This window comes from Cucumis sativus, chromosome 1, assembly GCF_000004075.3.
Source record: "Cucumis sativus cultivar 9930 chromosome 1, Cucumber_9930_V3, whole genome shotgun sequence".
Lineage (NCBI taxonomy): Eukaryota > Viridiplantae > Streptophyta > Magnoliopsida > Cucurbitales > Cucurbitaceae > Cucumis > Cucumis sativus.
In genome coordinates, this window is record NC_026655.2 from 24541376 (window position 1) to 24558831 (window position 17456).

General features: G+C 33.0%; 4 protein-coding genes and 1 long non-coding RNA gene across 6 annotated transcripts; 2 read left to right on the plus strand and 3 right to left on the minus strand.

The window, feature by feature from the left end:
• Positions 1-970: 970 nt before the first annotated feature.
• LOC101208198 (protein YIPF1 homolog) lies at positions 971-4731 on the plus strand. Its single transcript, XM_004135572.3, has 6 exons — positions 971-1156; positions 1286-1325; positions 1818-1898; positions 2745-2952; positions 3468-3735; positions 4309-4731. Exons 1-6 carry the CDS (start codon positions 1097-1099, stop codon positions 4513-4515), a joined length of 864 nt encoding a protein of 287 aa, XP_004135620.1. The 5' UTR covers positions 971-1096; the 3' UTR covers positions 4516-4731.
• LOC105436325 lies at positions 4536-7671 on the minus strand. 2 transcript variants are annotated; one of them, XR_004214135.1, is made up of 5 exons: positions 7526-7671; positions 7307-7388; positions 7148-7229; positions 5187-5278; positions 4536-4794 (listed from the first exon to the last, which is right to left on the minus strand). It is a non-coding gene; the product is annotated as an uncharacterized LOC105436325 (long non-coding RNA). The 2 variants fall into 2 exon arrangements; XR_004214136.1 differs by having other exon boundaries at positions 5187-5310.
• Positions 7672-8975: 1304 nt separating this feature from the next.
• LOC101208442 (uncharacterized GPI-anchored protein At5g19250) lies at positions 8976-10445 on the plus strand. The gene is made up of 2 exons (XM_004135573.3): positions 8976-9130; positions 9752-10445. Exons 1-2 carry the CDS (start codon positions 9040-9042, stop codon positions 10264-10266), a joined length of 606 nt encoding a protein of 201 aa, XP_004135621.1. The 5' UTR covers positions 8976-9039; the 3' UTR covers positions 10267-10445.
• A 669-nt stretch (positions 10446-11114) lies between these two features.
• Positions 11115-13025, minus strand: LOC101208683 (NADPH-dependent aldehyde reductase 1, chloroplastic). The gene is made up of 3 exons (XM_004135574.3): positions 12159-13025; positions 11724-12082; positions 11115-11327 (listed from the first exon to the last, which is right to left on the minus strand). Exons 1-3 carry the CDS (start codon positions 12656-12658, stop codon positions 11305-11307), a joined length of 882 nt encoding a protein of 293 aa, XP_004135622.1. The 5' UTR covers positions 12659-13025; the 3' UTR covers positions 11115-11304.
• Positions 13026-13210: 185 nt separating this feature from the next.
• On the minus strand, positions 13211-16504 carry LOC101208927 (isoaspartyl peptidase/L-asparaginase 1). Its single transcript, XM_004135575.3, has 4 exons — positions 16193-16504; positions 14459-14689; positions 14230-14316; positions 13211-13916 (listed from the first exon to the last, which is right to left on the minus strand). The coding sequence occupies exons 1-4, from the start codon at positions 16352-16354 to the stop codon at positions 13437-13439; spliced, it is 960 nt and encodes a 319-aa protein (XP_004135623.1). The 5' UTR covers positions 16355-16504; the 3' UTR covers positions 13211-13436.
• Positions 16505-17456: the final 952 nt, after the last annotated feature.

The window sequence follows — 17456 nt, forward strand, 5'->3', positions numbered from 1 at the left end:
TTAAATTGCTACCACTACAAACAAATACTTCCTTCGACAATCTTTGTTTTCTAGGCAATTAGGATCCCTTGTAATAATTTATCTTTGTGGACGATTGATTCTTGTGTTTTAGAGTATATCAAGAATGAAAATATTAGTCGATATATTGATATATTAGTCGATATATTCGTAAATCGAAGTCTACATCGAAATTAAATATCCATAAATATCTCCAACATCTTATATAAACGATCATACGATATAGAGATCATGCAAGTAAATGTATTTATAGAGATATCCGTCAATATTATAATTTTATCGACATTCGTAAAATTGAATTCTCAATTGACTATTTGTTCATATTATACTTCCAATAAGATAGAACATCTAATTTCAAGGACAATTATTGTGGATAAATTTTTGGAGTCGACAAAATAGATCAAAATCTATGATTTATTGGAAAAAAGGTTGGAGATGAAAGGATTTCTAATTCAATTTTTTTTCTAAAAATATGTATATCGACACATTAAATAAAATAATTGTCAAGCATACAAACCATTATCAAATAGTGTGATTATCGACTAAATTTTAACAACTTTTCAGGATGGAGATTAAGTCAATACTAGTGAGGTAAGCTCCAGTTTTTTTTCTTATTTTTCTATATCCATGAGTGTTTACGCGCGCAACTTAACTAATCTGACGTGCAAACGACTTTTAACATTTGGGTGTCAAGAAAATCGATAAGAAATTAATTCACAACAACATATTCCTCCAAAATAAGCACAACTTAATTGTACAAAATTTGTGTTATAAAAAAATGAGAACTGAACCTCTAACTTGACTTTCAACGTCATACCAATTTTAACCATTTTTTCGAGAAGTATAGTCTTTTTGCCCTAAATTTAGGGGTCTAAATGTAAATAATGGAACATAGAGGAAGAAAGTGTAATAACTAATAACCTCGAGAAAGAAAAAGAATACTAACAAACAAATAAAATGAAAAAAAGAAAGCTGATTGAGTCTGAAACCATGAGGATAGATCTCTAAGAGCAACGAGAAGGAAGAAGGAGAAGAAAGAAGAAAGAAGACGAAAGAAGACGAAAGAAGACGAAAGAAGATGATGTCCGGTGGTAACTATACGACTATAGATAACCAAAATGTTTCTGGATCTGTGCCCGTAAGCCTTCTTCGTTTTTCCTTTTTAATTTCTCGAATCTGCACCACTGTTCTTCAAATCACATTCTAGCTACTCTAATCCGATTCAGTTTGATTGATTTCTCAATTTTTTCTCTTCTTTGATTCCTAGGCCGTTCCAGATCAGGGACAAATGACCGTTAAATTCACTGGTGTGTAATTTCTTCTATCCGACTCCGTCTTATGGATTCTGAGATTTAATATTGAATTTTGTGTGTGATTGGGATTATAGGCTACATGAATTCCGAAAATGTTGAACTTTTTCTGGTTTTTTGGCTTACCGGAGAAATGTAGATGGGAAAAAGGATCTAGGGTTCTTATAGGAGGTTTATGCTCTTTAGGATCTAAAATTGACGTATAATTGGACTGACATTTGAAGATCAATTAGTTTGCTTACCTGTGGTAGATCTAAATAAGTATTAATATGGAAAATGGGAAGGGATTGGATATCAATTTTCACTGGGCGAGAAGCATTGTTGAATGAAATTTTGATTTTTGACTAAGATCTTGAAGTGATGTTTAAGGATAATCACAAATTATGAGGATTGGGATCAAGTATTAGAGTTTCATTTTGACCCACTTGACTGTATTTTTATTTTTGGCTATTTGTTTCAAGATGATAACTGATTGATTTGTTACTGTAGACTCAAACCTTCAAACATTTCCTCCTTCTGGAACTCAAGGAAAGATCTCTGGTGGTTCTCAACCTCCTCGTGATGCTGATGGTATTTAAGATTTTTCTTTCGTTTTTTAGCTCAACATTATTTTTAATCTAATCTACTTAGATATGAGAAGGTGATTCTACTGGTAAATCTCTTTAGGTGTTTTTGTGATCAAGTCAAAAATTAGATTTTATCTTCCTAAGGTAGACCTAGGTTGAGAGGCACTAAAACTTTCATCTCTTGCCCTATTTGATGAGAGAACAGATGAATGGATGGTTGTACAAATTAGTTAGCAGGGACCTAGGTGGTCTGACCACGCAAAATTTAGTTATGTACATCAAGAATATAGTTCCTTATTACTTACAGATAACAGACCAACTCTTCTCCCTTGTACCAATAAGAAGTTTTAGATAACAAACTTCCCACTATATTAATGGTTTCATCTTTTGGGATTTGTTCAACCATTGACTTCTTTATAATGGTATGCTTTTCTAGTTTTTGTCTCATTAAGCATGATGGTTACTTAGTTCAGAAGTTCATGTTCTTATTCGTAGTACTAATAGGTGTTAAGGAGACAGTCTCAATAACTAACTAAGAGATCATGGGTTCAATCCCATGGTGGCCGCCTACCTAGAATTAATTTCCTATGAGTTACCTTACTCAAATGTTGTAAGGGTAGAAAAGTTGTCTCGTGAGATTAGTCAAGGTGTACATAAGCTAGCCCAGACACTCACGGATATAAAAATAAAGTACTAATCTTTCTTCCATTTAAGACATCTTATTCATTTCAAAGAAAATTAGACAAAAACTATAATTTCCTCCTAATATTTTAAGAAATCTTATCTTGTCTTCGACAATATTGTCAAAAAGCTTTAAGTTTGAGCTAATGGGTAAATCTATCTGATGCAGATACATTTTCAAAACCTATCTCTAGCTCTGATGAATCCCCCCAACAGGGTGGTGGTGGTGGTGGTGGTGGTTGGCTTCGGACCTTCGCAGTTTCTTCCTACAAACAATATTTTGATGTTGATACATCAGACGTGCTAGAGAGAATCAAAGATTCACTTTTTCCATTTAGAGGAACTTTCAATGAAAGGACAGCCGACACTCCAGATCTGTAAGCGTTTTTTCTGTAACTATACAAATGTGTGTCATCTTACTGAGCACCAATTGTTGCTTGTTATGGAAGATTGATATTGAAATATCTACAAATAAAATGGAAATTTCCTTGGATAGGGGTTTGAATTTTCTGTAGACAATTTATTTTGTAGAAAACTAAACAATAGTGAATTAAGGCATTAAATTTCTAGTGTAGCTAGAAGTTCCAACTTCCTGTGGAATTTTACTCTAGATGACAAATTCACCAATGTTTGTCAATAATTTGATAAAAGGAAAAAACATTCAATAATCTCTCCATTTTTCTGCTTCCAATTTTTCTCTTACCGTAATGCTTTCTAGAAAAGTTATAATATTTTTTCAGAATCTATTGTTGTATATACGTCTGAAGGTTATTAGCTGAAGGTTAGACTTAGTAAATGTTGATCATTATACCTGATGACCTTGTTCGTAGTGGTAGTGAGGATCAATTTATATGCTGAAGTTTCTCTGATTGTAATTTCATTTTCTCCCCAGATACGGACCATTTTGGATATGTACTACCTTGATATTTGTGGCTGCTTCTATTGGAACGTTTGTAACATACGTGGCACACAAGTTACATAATAAAGATTGGAACTATGACATAAATTTGGTAACCTGGTCTGCTGGTCTGTTCTATGGATATGTCACAATTGTTCCTCTTGGACTTTATGTAATCCTCAAGTACTTCTCGGTGCCATCTGGCCTTGTTCAGCTCTTATGTCTCTATGGCTACTCCTTGTTTGTATTCATCCCAGCACTGGTAAGTCTAATCGGTCCATGATCAATACTATTACTTATTCTAAATTGCATATTCTTTTGTTTCTCTTGAAATCTCCTTCCCTCCCCCTTCCTGTAAATTAAACAAAAGAAAAAGAAAAGGAAAAGAAATCCAACTGAGCTTAGCTCATTAGTAATTGACATTACTTTTATCCTTAAAGATTGGAAGTTTGATCCTCCATCCCCTGTTCTTATAAAAGAAAAGATACAGATTGCAGTGGATCTCAAACAATGTATAACCTGTCCTTGTCTTACTCATGGCCTAAATTTGTATTGTATCACATTGTCTTGGTTTTGTTTTTGTGTTCATGCCTATTTTCATCATGTATATATATTTTTTATATCTCATTATTTCTTGTAAAATCTGTTTCCTTCTGATATGAAAAGTTTACATAATCTCTTTATGACATGTTGGTACCCTTTGACCTTTTGTGTTAATTTCCATGATATCATGAAAGATATCAACCAGTTGATTGTTACACCCAAATGTTTACCTCGATATACACTTCTCTACTTGTTGGGATGCTGAAATGTGTGTTGCCTTTTGTATTTGTAGTGTCTTTCAGTTGTTCCATTGGAAAGTTTCCGATGGGTTATTGCGGGTGTGGCCGGGTTCATGTCAGCAACATTTGTGGCACTCAATCTACGAGCTCACATAAAGTCAGCCGGTGAGAGGTGGTTTTTGATTGTGGCCAGTATCTTCTTGCTGCAGTTAGCTCTTGCTGTCATTCTCAAACTATATCTCTTCACTGTTGCCGTATGAAAACTAAACTTCCCCTCCACTTTTGTTAAACAGATTGTAGATTACAAACTATATAACTTCCTTTGAGACCAATGGTCTCTAATACTTGCCATGTTTAGCAAAACCATATCATTCATTAATTGAACAAAAAAAAACATCTTATATGTTATATATATAAGGTCTCGATAGATTTTACTAACCTTATTACAAGGACATGTGGGATTCATCCATCTCTAATCTATTCTCTTGCATTTTTCCATTTCATTTGGTTGGTCTCTTCATTGTTAGGAAGATCTGGACCTATAAACATATATCACAGTGGCAGAAGGTATGACTTTGAACTTTTGTAAGCGTATCAATTTTCATTATTCTTTAGTATATTTTATTTGAAAAAACTTCATTTGACATATTAATAGTTGTACCGATTAAATCTTTAGACATACTTGAATGAATAATTCAGACTCTTAGATAAAATTTTCATTGAAAATTGTTCAGGTATTTACTCCAATAATTTATTCCTTAAAACCGATATTTGGAGAAGTCTACATACGTTTGAGAATGAATACAAGTATGATTTTCAAAGGATTGTAATGGAAGGTCTAAATTGACTGAAATTATAAGTTCCGTTGTATAAAATCTAGAGAAAGGTGTAAATTGATATTGATACATTTGTAAAGTTTTTAAGATTTTACCTGATATGACACTCAAAGCATACAACATGAAAGAGCGTCTCATCCTGCTATTCTTCTATAATGTCTACTCAATCATAATTCACCTGCCTTGCCTGATTGAGTAAATGTTGCAATTTCTTTACTACTGAGAGTTAAATATGGTCTAATATCAACTTCTCAAATGCTTGTCCCTAGTCTATATATAGCTTTGTATTAATATATTAGTACATTTTTACATCCTTATTTTGCTCAAGACATTAAAGTTATGGACCAAAATTGTTAGTTTTGTTTCTTAATTACTAAGTTCAAAGGTTAAACTAGATACCCTTAAATATTTAGAGACAAAAAATCAAAATAATTCATAAGTCTAATGACCAAAATATGTAAATAAAATGAGATATGAATTTGAATTTAAAATTGGTAATTGTTATAACAAATGGAGAGTGAGTAGGGAAAAAGAGATCCAAAAGATTATAAGAAGACCATCTCAGTCGACAAAATACTTTAGTAATAAAAATAATAGATAGTAGAAAAGAAGCATTAAAAATAAATAAAAGGAAAAAAGAAGATGAAAAAGAAAAAGACCAATCAATTGCAAAAAGTTAATTATAATTAAGAAAAAAAAATCAGAATAAAATATGTTTTCTCCAAAACCTAAACCCTAACCATTCAACATGGAAACTATTTGTTCAATGTAATTTTAAAATTAATTTTATAATAACTATTTTCTTTTAGACATTTTTTAGAACAAGAGATCAACTTAAAATATATGTTTTCTCCAAAGCTATCATGTACTGTTTTTTTTGACTCTGCATCGGTTGGTTGAAGTAGGTTTTCGACCAATCTGATATTGAATCGACTATAGCCGGTTTAGTAAAAGTTGAAACCAGTTTCGATCATGAAGGAGTACACAAACCGACCATCAGTTGATCAAGTAGCCTGTTTAGATCGACATATAAAGAGCTTAAAGATAATGTCAATTTATATTTTTCTAAAATTGACCAAACTACTCCTAATTTTCAGCCGACTGTTTGTCTTCTATTCAGTTGATCATTTTTCAGTCTATCATACTCTTTTCTAACATCGATCCATACAATAATTATTTTTAACATGGAAAACTTTAATTTCTATAGTTGGATGCAATATAAAATAAACTTGCATGTTGAAAATATGTAGTAATTAATATAATATGATACTTTTTTGTTGTCACATATTACACATTGAAACAATAGCTATCTACATTAGGATCAGACACAAACAAATTAAAATAACTAAACAACAAACCCCATTATATTGATTATAATTAATCCTCTCTTCCCCTCTCCTTTACACCATTGTTTCCACATTTAAAACTATTCCAATATACTTCAAAATTAATCTCAACCAATGAACAAAGAACACAAATATCATTTTTAAAAAAAACCCATCTTTCTAAACTTCTTAAAAACCCCATCTCTTCCTCTCTCTCTCTCTCACTCACACACTCAAGATTTCAAAAGATTGAATGATGTCAAGGAGGGAATTAGTGGGGTTTCTTATAGTAATTTTGTTGTTAAGTGTTTCAATTTTAGGGTATGAAGCTTTTGAAATTAGAAAGTTGATGAAGGAGAGGAAGTTTGAATTAATTGGATCATTATCAAAACTCAATAATAAGAATGATTCCTTCTTTACCACCTCAAGTAGAGTTGTTCCTTCTTGTCCAGATCCTCTCCACAACAGGTAGACTATATAATACATTTGTTGTTTGTATATATTTTGTGTAAGATCATATTGAAATGGAAGTTTATAGTTAGTTTTTGTAACTTTTCTTTCTTTTTCTGCACAATTTTTCTTTTTCCCTTTTGAGGAATTCTCTCTATCTACTCGTAATTGCTCCCAACATTTGTAAAAACACAGAAAAGGGGATATGAAATCCAATATCACAGAAAAGTAAAACATACAAAGAAACTTCGAAGAAGAAGGGATGGAGTTAGATGAGTTACTGTTTTGCGCTTAGCAATATCCTTATTAATCTTGTCCAACTCCTTCCTATGATTCTCAAGCTCAAACTGCCCTACTGTTGATCTGAAAGAAAAAAGAATCTAAGCAACAGAAAACGGTAAAAAATGAAAACCTAACAGAAATTAATTGAAGAATGTTACCTTCACTCACGCCATTCCTTGTCTAGCTATCTCAATAACCGATCATCAACAGATGATTTCAGAATCGTTCCCTCTCTCTTCTCTAAACAAACATTTATTCAACATCTCAGAGATTATTTTCACTTAGGATGTAGTAGAAAAATGATTTGGTTTACCAAGTTTATGGATAGAACAATGAAAAAAGATTGAACAATAGATAAAACAGGGGGAGAGCAGTACCAGAGGGCAGAGCTGAGCAAGGTTACCGGAGAAGAAAAACGTCCGGGGAGGGGATGGAGGCGGCGGAGGGTATCGGGAAATGAATTAGTAACGAATAGTCTTTCTCAAATTTGCCAAATCGGATTATTAAATATACATAAATACAAATGTAAGATTTATTAATATTCATATTTTGATATAATTTAATTAGTGGCATTTTCATATATATATATATATATATATATATATATATATATATATATATATATATATATATATATATATATATATATATCAAACTAAAGCAAAATATTTACAAATTATACCAAAATCAGAAATTTTTAAAAATAGAATAATTGACAAACTAGTTACTGTTAATACCAAAATTTTAATCCTAGTCGAAAATTGATGATTGAAATTTTAACTCAGACCTAAAGTATCATTCTATTTGTAAATACTTTCAAGAATTAATTATCAAAATATGATAATAATACAAATATAAAATACATAGAAAAAATAAATAGTTATCCTAACTATGCTTATTAAAAATTAGAGAAAATATAAAAAACAGTAAATTTGACAAAATATTTACAATGTATAACAAATTTTTTAGATTCTATCAATAATAAACATTGATAAATAGTGAAAATGATAGAAATCTATACCAAAATATTGGTATAGTTTGTAAATACTTTAATTTATTAATTGTTCTGAAAACTATTCCCAAATTTAGTCAAAAATGAAAAAGTTGATGAATATGACTAATTAGTCATATATATGTTAGGTGTTAGTTGCAAGAAAGCCAAAAAGTATGAAGTTATGATTATTCCAAGCTTTGGTTTGAGGACATCAAAAAACTTCACTTTAATTTTTGTTTAGGTATTCAATTCATGAAAGTCATAAATATATATATGCTTTTTTGTTTAGGTATTCCTTTTGCTACAATTTTTTAACATAGGAAGACACTTTTATTTAAAGAGAGATCATTGGGGACCAAATGTGAAAATTATTATTATTAGGTTAAGATTGTCAAATGTGAAAATTAGTATGACGATAGTTACAAATACGCTAGCAAACTATTAGAAATTGAACCCTCGTAAACTTATACAATATATTGTTATAATTATTCCTACAATGTAAAATCGATCGAGGGTCCAATTTTAACGTTAGCACGAATATGAGAATCCAATTTATCTACGATATAAAGTTTGAATGTGTCATTACAACGGCTCACCCTACTTAGGAATATTATTTTAGTATGTGTAATATGAAGATGAAGATGGAGGTAAAAGTGTTATTATTTTAGTACAAAGTGTGAAGAAGAAGAGAGCAATAGAATGGGAAAATGGGAAGAAGGGTAAAGAAGATGCATGGTATCTGAAACCCTAACTTCCATGGCAAGGCAAATAGCCCACATGATTTGAAAAGATCAGAGAATTAATTAAATATATATTCCAAAAGTGGAAAATATTATTTATTGCTTTTGGGTCTTTGGGAGAGTTCAATTTGTTTTTCATTGTTACTCACAAATTTTGATGGCCAATTCTCTCTTTAGATTGTTCACTTTATTCTTCTTTGTTCTCATTTCCATCTTCCTCCTTCATCCCAATGTTGTTCTCTGTGATGGTACTGATCTCTCTCTCTCTCTCTCATGAAAATTTCAAAAGGAAAAAAAATCTTGATTTTCTTTTTTCATTCTTCACTCAAACATGAGTTTATGTTTGTTTTAATTTCCATAATTTTCATCATTCTTTTCTTTTAAAATGCTTGTCCATCCATCTCGATTTTCTTTTGTTTAAGAGTATGGATGATCGACTTTCTTTTGTTTAAGAGTATGGATTGGAAGTGGTTATAAAATTGTTGAAATAACTCTAAAACATGATTTTAATAAATCTAAACCAATTCTTATTATATGAAACCACGTTTCCTAAAATTTAGAATGAATGTATAATTTTGTTTAGTTCATGTTATAAGTATATTTTCAGTTTTGAAGTATGAAGTATGAACAAAAAGTTAAAACTAAAATTCCAAAACCAAAAAACAAGTTTTGAATAACATTTTTTGTTACTAATTTTCAAAAAAAAATTTGTAGAGTTTTTGAAACCATTTGGTAAACAAATTAAGAACTTTCGAGAGATAAAACTGAAAAACAAAAAACAAAATAGGGTCATTAAATTTACCTCAACATAAACCAACGAGAACCTAACCATATCGGCCCCGACATGGCCACTTTTTGATTTTTTGCAGTGAAAGATGATAACATTCTAAATGCCATTAACGAATATAGGGAATCAAAGAATCTATCAAGGCTTTCTTATAACAGAAATGCAGCATGTTTGGCTGGTAAACTCGTTTATAAGCTAAGAGATGAGCCTTGTTCAAGTGCTGAAAATTTCAACAAAGAAATTAGCTCAGAAACTAAGCTTGCAGATTTCCCTAAGCTCTTACGAAAATGTCACATAGCCTACAACTCCTCCGTTGACGGCATCATTCTCCCCTCTTGCGTCCGTGGACTCGATGCTATATCTGTCACCAGTAACTACACCCGTTCCCACGACGGCGAGTATATCAACGATCAGAACTATACTGGTGCTGGGGTTGGGACGATTGACGATGCTTGGGTTGTTCTCATTCTTAGCACCAACACCTCAACTGGGAACTATGACAACAGTGGATCATCGTCTTTGGTTGTTGCTGGAGGTGGTCATATTGGTGTGATGGTTGCATTGTTAGGGATGTTTGTTTCATCTTTGTTATTTTGATTTTCTTTTCTTGGGTTGAGTCTTGATCTCAAGCTTGTAAAAGGTCTTTGGTTTTGGGTTTTATGCATTGTATTTGTCATGAACTGTTGATATATTTGTTGTCTTTTTACTGATTCTCCTGAGTTAATCAGTACAGTTTATATATATAATCAAAATTTGGGCAATTTACTCCTTAGCAACTGTTATTGTTAATTCGATTACACTTAGTGTTCATTCTTTTCTCACTATTCACATAAAATACTTTAAAAAGTAGTAAAACATTTCACTGTTCACTATCTTTTGTTATGATTGAACAAAAATATTGGGAGATTGGGAAGAAGAGTAAAGATGAATGGTATCTTAAACCCAAGTACTTTCATGGCAAGGCAAAACTCCATGAAATAATTATAAAAGAGAGATTACATATCCCAAAAATATTTTATTTTTTGCTGTCTTTCTATTGCTTTGGCTTGGGAGTTTAATTTGTTCATTTTGACCCACAAATTTGATGGCTTCTCTCCTTAGATTATTGTTCACTTTATTCTTCTTTGTTGTCATCTCCATCTTCCTTCTTTCCTCCTCCAACATCCCAATGTTGTTCTTTGTGATAATGCTATTCATTTCTCTCTCCTTCTCTCAATCTCTCTCTCATCAAAATTTTAAAGAATAAAATCTTAATTTTCTTTATTCATTCTTCATCCAAACATGAATTTTTATGTTGTTTTCCATGATTTTCATCGTACAAAATTTCAAAGACTATTTTTCTTTTGATTTTCAAAATTTGAAAGCATTTAAAACACAACAAGATATATATAGATTTCACCATGAATACGAGTCTTAAAAGAAAAAAGAAGTTCTACAAAGCCTCTCTCAAGTTTATTCAAAATGCACATATGAAAACACTTGGATTTTAAATATACAAAATTAGAAGAAGAAAAAAAAAAAGATATCTAAAATACATATTATGAACAAAAGCACACAAGCAATAACCTTGTTGTTCAAGAAGGGTATCATCAACACATCTTTTGGAATGATTCCACAGTACTCAATTCACACTATCTACCCATTCACAATAGTCCCACCTGCATATGAACACCCAAAGAAAAAGAAGCTATCATTTCTCTTACTTACTTTTATCTCTGGATATTAGAGAACTATCTTTATCTATTTTTTTCGTTTCGGGTCGTATGTGTATAGAACTAATAACTTGCAGTGAAATCCATACAACAATAATCAATTTAGACTCTCATCCAAAAATTTTCTTAGATAATGTTATCCTGCACTTTCTGGTTTTTATTGAATATATATTATGAGGTGGGGATGATGAAGCTAAGGTGTGTTATTGTAATAAAAGGTCGTCTAATTAAAAAGGTATTATGGATGAACTTCAAAGTTTTAAGATTTTAAGTAAGAAAAGTTGAGAAGATAAAAAAGAGTTCAAATTTTTTAAGTTTGTTAATTTGGGTAGAGAAACTAACCATTAGGGTGGAGGATTTGGCCAGTGAAGTAGGAAGAACAGTGGTTGCAGGCTAGGAACACGTACGATGGGGCGACCTCGATTGGCTGCCCTGCTCGCTTCATTGGAACTTCAGACCCAAAGCTTTCGATCTCTTCATTGTCAAATGAAGCGGGGATCAACGGTGTCCATATCGGACCTGGTGCAACTCCATTCACTCTTATCCCTCTAGTTGCCAACTGAAGGGCAAGACCTCTAGTGAAGGCAACAATGGCGCCTTTTGTAGCCGAGTAATCTAGCAACTGAGGGCAACCCTTGTAGGCAACCACCGACGTTGTGTTGATGATTGAGCTTCCTTCTTTCATGTGCTTCAACGCATGCCTGATATTGACATCATATCATAAAATAGTTGAGAGAATATAACATTATTACGTGCATATATATATAATTTTCTTACCTGACCATGAAGAACTGAGAAAATATATTAGTTCTGAAAACTCTCTCAATCCTCTGCTCATCAATCTCTTCCACAGAGTTGGTCTTATGTTGCTCCGCCGCAGCGTTAACCAAAATATCAATCCGGCCATAAGCCTTCACGACCTCATCGACCACGCGCTTGCAGTCTTCGTCAAACCCCAAATCCGCACCGACTGCAATCGGTTGCTTGGCGTCAGGCGCCTGACACTCCCGAAGAATCTCAAGCATATCTTTAGCATCCTTATCCTCTTGCTTCTTAACATAGGTGAACGCAACGGTAGCGCCCTCGAGCGCAAAGCAATGGCACACGGCTCGACCGATCCCCGAGTCACCACCAGTCACGAGCGCCACCTTGCCGAGAAGTTTGTTGGAGGGCTTGTATTGGGAGCTTGTAAATTGAGGAGAAGGGTCCATGACATGTTCTTTCCCTGGTTGGGTTTGTTGCTTTTGGGGTGGAAAAGTTTGGCCTTCGGTAGCCATTGGAGAGAATAATGAAAAAGAAGAAGACTTTCCCTCTCTCTTTTTGCAGAGAAATTAGAAGAAGATGAGAGATTAAATATGGAAGATGATGAAGAATAGGGAAGCTGTGTTGTATGAAAGGGAATTGGGAGAGATTACCACGTGGAATCTGTTTCGTAGAAGGGAGTGTACAAAGTGTCCATGTCATCTCAGGTAATTGACACGTCGGATAACGTGGGGTGGAAATGAAGGTGATGTGGATAAAGGGTATAAAGGCACGTATGATCAAAAGAGACACACAAACTTTCAAGATATTGATAAAGATGATGGTATACTGCTGGTTTATTGTAGTAATTGAGACTTTAGCACATTCCTTTGAAAGGATTTATAAGTTGTGATTCATTGTTGATTAATGAACTCATTGTTTCCCATCTATAACAAAGTAAAACGAAATGAAACGTGAGGATTGAGAAAGAGTATGCTACAAAGGGAGTTGGCATGACCCAACGATAACGATGAAGGTGTGCTAAAGACAATCTTTGTTTGTTGCTATGTTTCTCGTTTGACGTGTCCTTTTTTAAGCTCTACATTACAAATACTTTCAAAACACTAAACTTATTAGTATATTACAGAACAACCTTATTGAACATAATTGAGAACGACTTCCCACTGAAAACAACCGAAGACATGAAATGGAAGATCATTTTGGAAGAATATTCTTACATATGCTGAGAGACACCAAACCATAACAGAAAATATAACCAAATCTCAGCTATGACTTTCTCACAACAGTTTTCATTCAATCATGTTTAGAAGACCATATGGAAATCTCTGAATAACCATCTTCAGTTGCACAAGCTCGAAACATTCCAGTCGTAGTCAAAGGCATCGCAACTTCGCCAGAGGCAGATACGGCGATCAAACCGACATTGCCTTTAGGAACACTTTCAACAACAGAGGCAGCTGCTTCTTCTAGAGACAGGCCCTTGAACTCCATTAGAGCTGCCACATCCCTCGCCACGGTACTGCGTATGATGGATTCACCCTTTCCGGTTGCAGAAATTGCACAGAGATGGTTAGCATATGTGCCAGCTCCTATTAACGGAGTGTCACCAATCCTACCAACCATTTTGTTCACTAATCCACCAGTGGAAGTTGCAGAAGCTAAATTTCCATGGTTATCAACAGCCACACATCCAACAGTTCCTATTTGGCTATCACCACTTGGATTCTCAGTTTCTTGTTCTGTGGCTTGTGGAAGTGGTTGCGTATAATCAATCTACAAGAGTTAAAAACAGAGAATCAACACTGATGAACAAAATATTAAGTATATAAACAAAACGTAAATGTAGTATTAATAACATTTAACTCATTCAAAAAGTGCAGAATTCCAATTTGTCTCACTTCTACACTTTTTTATCTTAAATTCCTTATAAATAACACTCTAAACACTTCTATAAAATTAAAATGTGAAAATGCCTAGAAGTTGGCACAATTGATCTAGCTTAACAATATAACATACGTGTAAGTTTAGAGAGGCTTAGAAAGAGAGCAGTTAATTCATGTATTGGGATAAAAGATAAGCAGAAAACCTGCACTCGGTTTGCCTCTTTAGCTTGTTGTAGCCTTTCAATGTTCTGTGGTGTGATAAAGTAGCTTGAATCAATGGTCTCCACTCCCTTGACATTTTTCAGAAAAATTGATCCAAATAAAACAGTCATGAACCACAATGAATCTATCTATAATTGTGCAATAATATATAATGTATAAAAAGAGAATTAATTCTACAGTAACATAGAAAGAGGGATAGAAATTCCCAACCTGTTCCCTTGCAAAAGCTTCAGCTCCATCAAATGCTAGATATATATGAGGAGTTTTCTCCATAACAAGTCTAGCTAAAGATATGGGATTAACGACAGTGGTGAGACCCGAAACAGCTCCACATCGCTTCGTACTGTCCATGATGCTAGCTTCCATTTCTACGGTTGCCTTGGTTGTTAAGACAGACCCCCTACCTGCATTGAAATGTGGACAATTTTCGAGTTCTCGTACCTGTACAAGAACAAATTCAACACGGAACCATCTTACATCAAGTCAAAATAAATTATACAAGATAAAATATATATAGACTTATGAAACTCACCTAAGTCTGTCGTTATCTTTTACTAAGAATATATATTACAAGAACTTATACAATTCAAATTTTCGTCCAAAAATTTCAGAAATGGCTGATTAAACCATAGGGCAAACACCCCTTCAGTAGTTTCTCTAATTTCCCGTCAATAATCCATTTCCACACTAATAAGTCATTAATTAATGAGCTGAAAAAACATTCTTGTTGACATTTAAAAAGCAAATGTTTGGTTATAACCTATAAAGGACCAACACCCCTAAAATGGCCGAGCGTCAGTGATGTGTCCGACACGTCACCTGGTGTCTCTATTATTTTATTATTACTATTTTGCTTTCTAACACGATAGGACACACCATCTGCAAAAAACAAAGGAGAAAAGGAATTTAAAAAAATGAAACAATGCCTACTATTGGCAATGACAACCCATTTAAAAGGCACTTAAAGCCCATTGAAATGGAACTATGGACACTTTTTGCACAGTAAAACACTTCACCCTAAGACTCAAGTCACTTAATTCATATTCTGGATTTTTCAGGAAAAAAATAAAAAAAACACTGCTGCCCGATTCTTCTTTCTAACTTTATCAACAACGAGTACTTCAACTTCAAGATTCACGTCTGCTGGCAACTTCTCTTACTATATTTCTTTCTTTTCTCATTTCTGTTATTTGTCCTTCCACTTTTATCTTCCTAATTTTTTCTTTCGTTAAATGTATAAGTGCCTATTTCACAAAATGTCAAGTCTGCACACATATTTATTTTTGTTCTAAAAAAAAGCATGTTCCCACTTGCAGTGTTCTACTTTTTTAAAAAAAATTGCATGTGGCTGTATGAGTGTCTGTTTGCATGTCAGCGTCTGTGCTTATTAGTGTGTGTTCGCATGTCAGTGTATGCTTCTTAGCCTAGGTTATAACATCAAAACTCAAATCCCCAAACGAAAGCATACACAATTTCCCATTTGCAGAAAAGCAAGGACCCACATACACTGAGTTTCAGCAGGCAGAAAGAAAAGGAAACAAAAAAGAAAGAACATGGAAAAACTTCCAAAGTTCAAGAAAAGAAAGCTAAAAGACAAAAAACAGAAAAGTTTATTTAGTTCAAAGCCATTGTAATTTAATATTCCCATTGATCAAACCCTCAGAAATGTAAAAAAATTAATCCGTGGATTAAAATCAGTAACAACCCATTATCCTCCATGAAAAATTGTATTTGGTCACTAATTACAAAACCCCATCACTCATCAAAATTTCTCCCATTAGAGACCAAATCACTACAAATTCAACACTCCATCTCGAACTAAATTAAGACAAACTTGAAAATTCCACACACTAAATCATTAGATTCTAAAGCTCATATTTAACGCAAGAGTCCACCAACAATAACAAAAAAAAAAAAAAAAAACAGAGAGTAAAAATTTCTCACCACAAGTTCAACAACATCCAAAGGAGGCTTCTGAGATTTGAGAGCTTGAACGCCGATTTGCAGGCAACGGCGGAGGGTTTCCTCTCGCGGTTGGCGGCGGTCGGATGGTAATGAGAGGGGAATGTCGCCGGCTCCGCCGTGAAGAGCAATTGCCCATCCCATCCTTAGCTTAAAGGATTATTGGGATCATTCGCCGGCGATAGGCGAGACTTCTTATAGTGAAGGATTGTGAAATTTTATATAGTGGAGTTGGTGCAACCTCTCCATTCTCTCTTTGGGTTGCCAAATTATATATAGTTTGTATTAATATTGAGTTATCTTTTGTTTCACCCGAAACAGATAAAATCGATCCAACTATCACTCGAACATGTAAGAATAAGATGCTCGAGAATAATATTATTTTTGAAGTTGTGGAGTGTGTTAGTAGAATTAAACTTTCGTTGACATCTAGATATTTCTACATTGTTCGTGAATTTGATATCGATGTAAAGAACATAGAATCGTTTACCATGAAATATTATAAATTAAATCAAAAAAAGTTGCTGATGTAAATATATATATATAAAAAACCATTTTTACACAATTAAAAGAATATTTTACAAAATTTCACCATCTATGGAACACAACTCTATCTATTTTGAATTTGGATGCTTACCATTCATGCAAATGTTAGTGATATTTCCTCTAGTCTAACATGACTTGAGTTTGATCGAGTTGGGTTAGGTACATTTGATAGTAGCCAAAGTTGATTGAAATAGGCTCCCTTATTGGTCGGGTGTACTTTAAGTTACTAGTATCTAAGAGTCCTTGTGTTCTAGGCATCGTGTGGTGTGTATGGACTAGCCCCCTTTTGCTTAGTAGTATCCTAGTCTATTATGCTATTGTCACTACGAGTAGGTCGTTAGCATTGTCATTCAAGAACCAAGACTCCCCTTTTGTATTTTAATAGTAGATTTGATTTATTTTAATCTTAGGGTAATCATATTTGATAACAATTTTAAGTATAATAATCAAGTGTACAACAATATTTTTTTTTTTAAAAAAATACAAATATAGCAAAATTCTATTAGCAATAGACTTCTATCGCAAACAATATTGATATATCAACATAATGATAGACTTCTATTATTGATAGGTATCAACAAATTTTACTATCATTAAAAAAAAATTGTTGTTGCTTACTATATATGTTAATAATACTTTAAATCTAATTGTTGTATTTGCAATTGTCCATTTATGTTATTTATATTAGTTGTATATCAAT

Coding starts and splice junctions, on each gene's coding strand:
- LOC101208198 (XM_004135572.3), top strand. CDS start 1,097: ATGATGTCCGGTGGTAACTATACGACTATAGATAACCAAAATGTTTCT. Junction 1,899..2,744: donor ACCTCCTCGTGATGCTGATG/GTATTTAAGATT, acceptor TATCTGATGCAG/ATACATTTTCAAAACCTATC. Junction 2,953..3,467: donor ACAGCCGACACTCCAGATCT/GTAAGCGTTTTT, acceptor TTTTCTCCCCAG/ATACGGACCATTTTGGATAT.
- LOC101208442 (XM_004135573.3), top strand. CDS start 9,040: ATGGCCAATTCTCTCTTTAGATTGTTCACTTTATTCTTCTTTGTTCTC. Junction 9,131..9,751: donor CAATGTTGTTCTCTGTGATG/GTACTGATCTCT, acceptor GATTTTTTGCAG/TGAAAGATGATAACATTCTA.
- LOC101208683 (XM_004135574.3), bottom strand. CDS start 12,658: ATGGCTACCGAAGGCCAAACTTTTCCACCCCAAAAGCAACAAACCCAA. Junction 12,083..12,158: donor TCTCAGTTCTTCATGGTCAG/GTAAGAAAATTA, acceptor TGTCAATATCAG/GCATGCGTTGAAGCACATGA. Junction 11,328..11,723: donor CCAAATCCTCCACCCTAATG/GTTAGTTTCTCT, acceptor GTTCATATGCAG/GTGGGACTATTGTGAATGGG.
- LOC101208927 (XM_004135575.3), bottom strand. CDS start 16,354: ATGGGATGGGCAATTGCTCTTCACGGCGGAGCCGGCGACATTCCCCTC. Junction 14,690..16,192: donor TGGATGTTGTTGAACTTGTG/GTGAGAAATTTT, acceptor GTTCTTGTACAG/GTACGAGAACTCGAAAATTG. Junction 13,917..14,229: donor AAGAGGCAAACCGAGTGCAG/GTTTTCTGCTTA, acceptor TAACTCTTGTAG/ATTGATTATACGCAACCACT.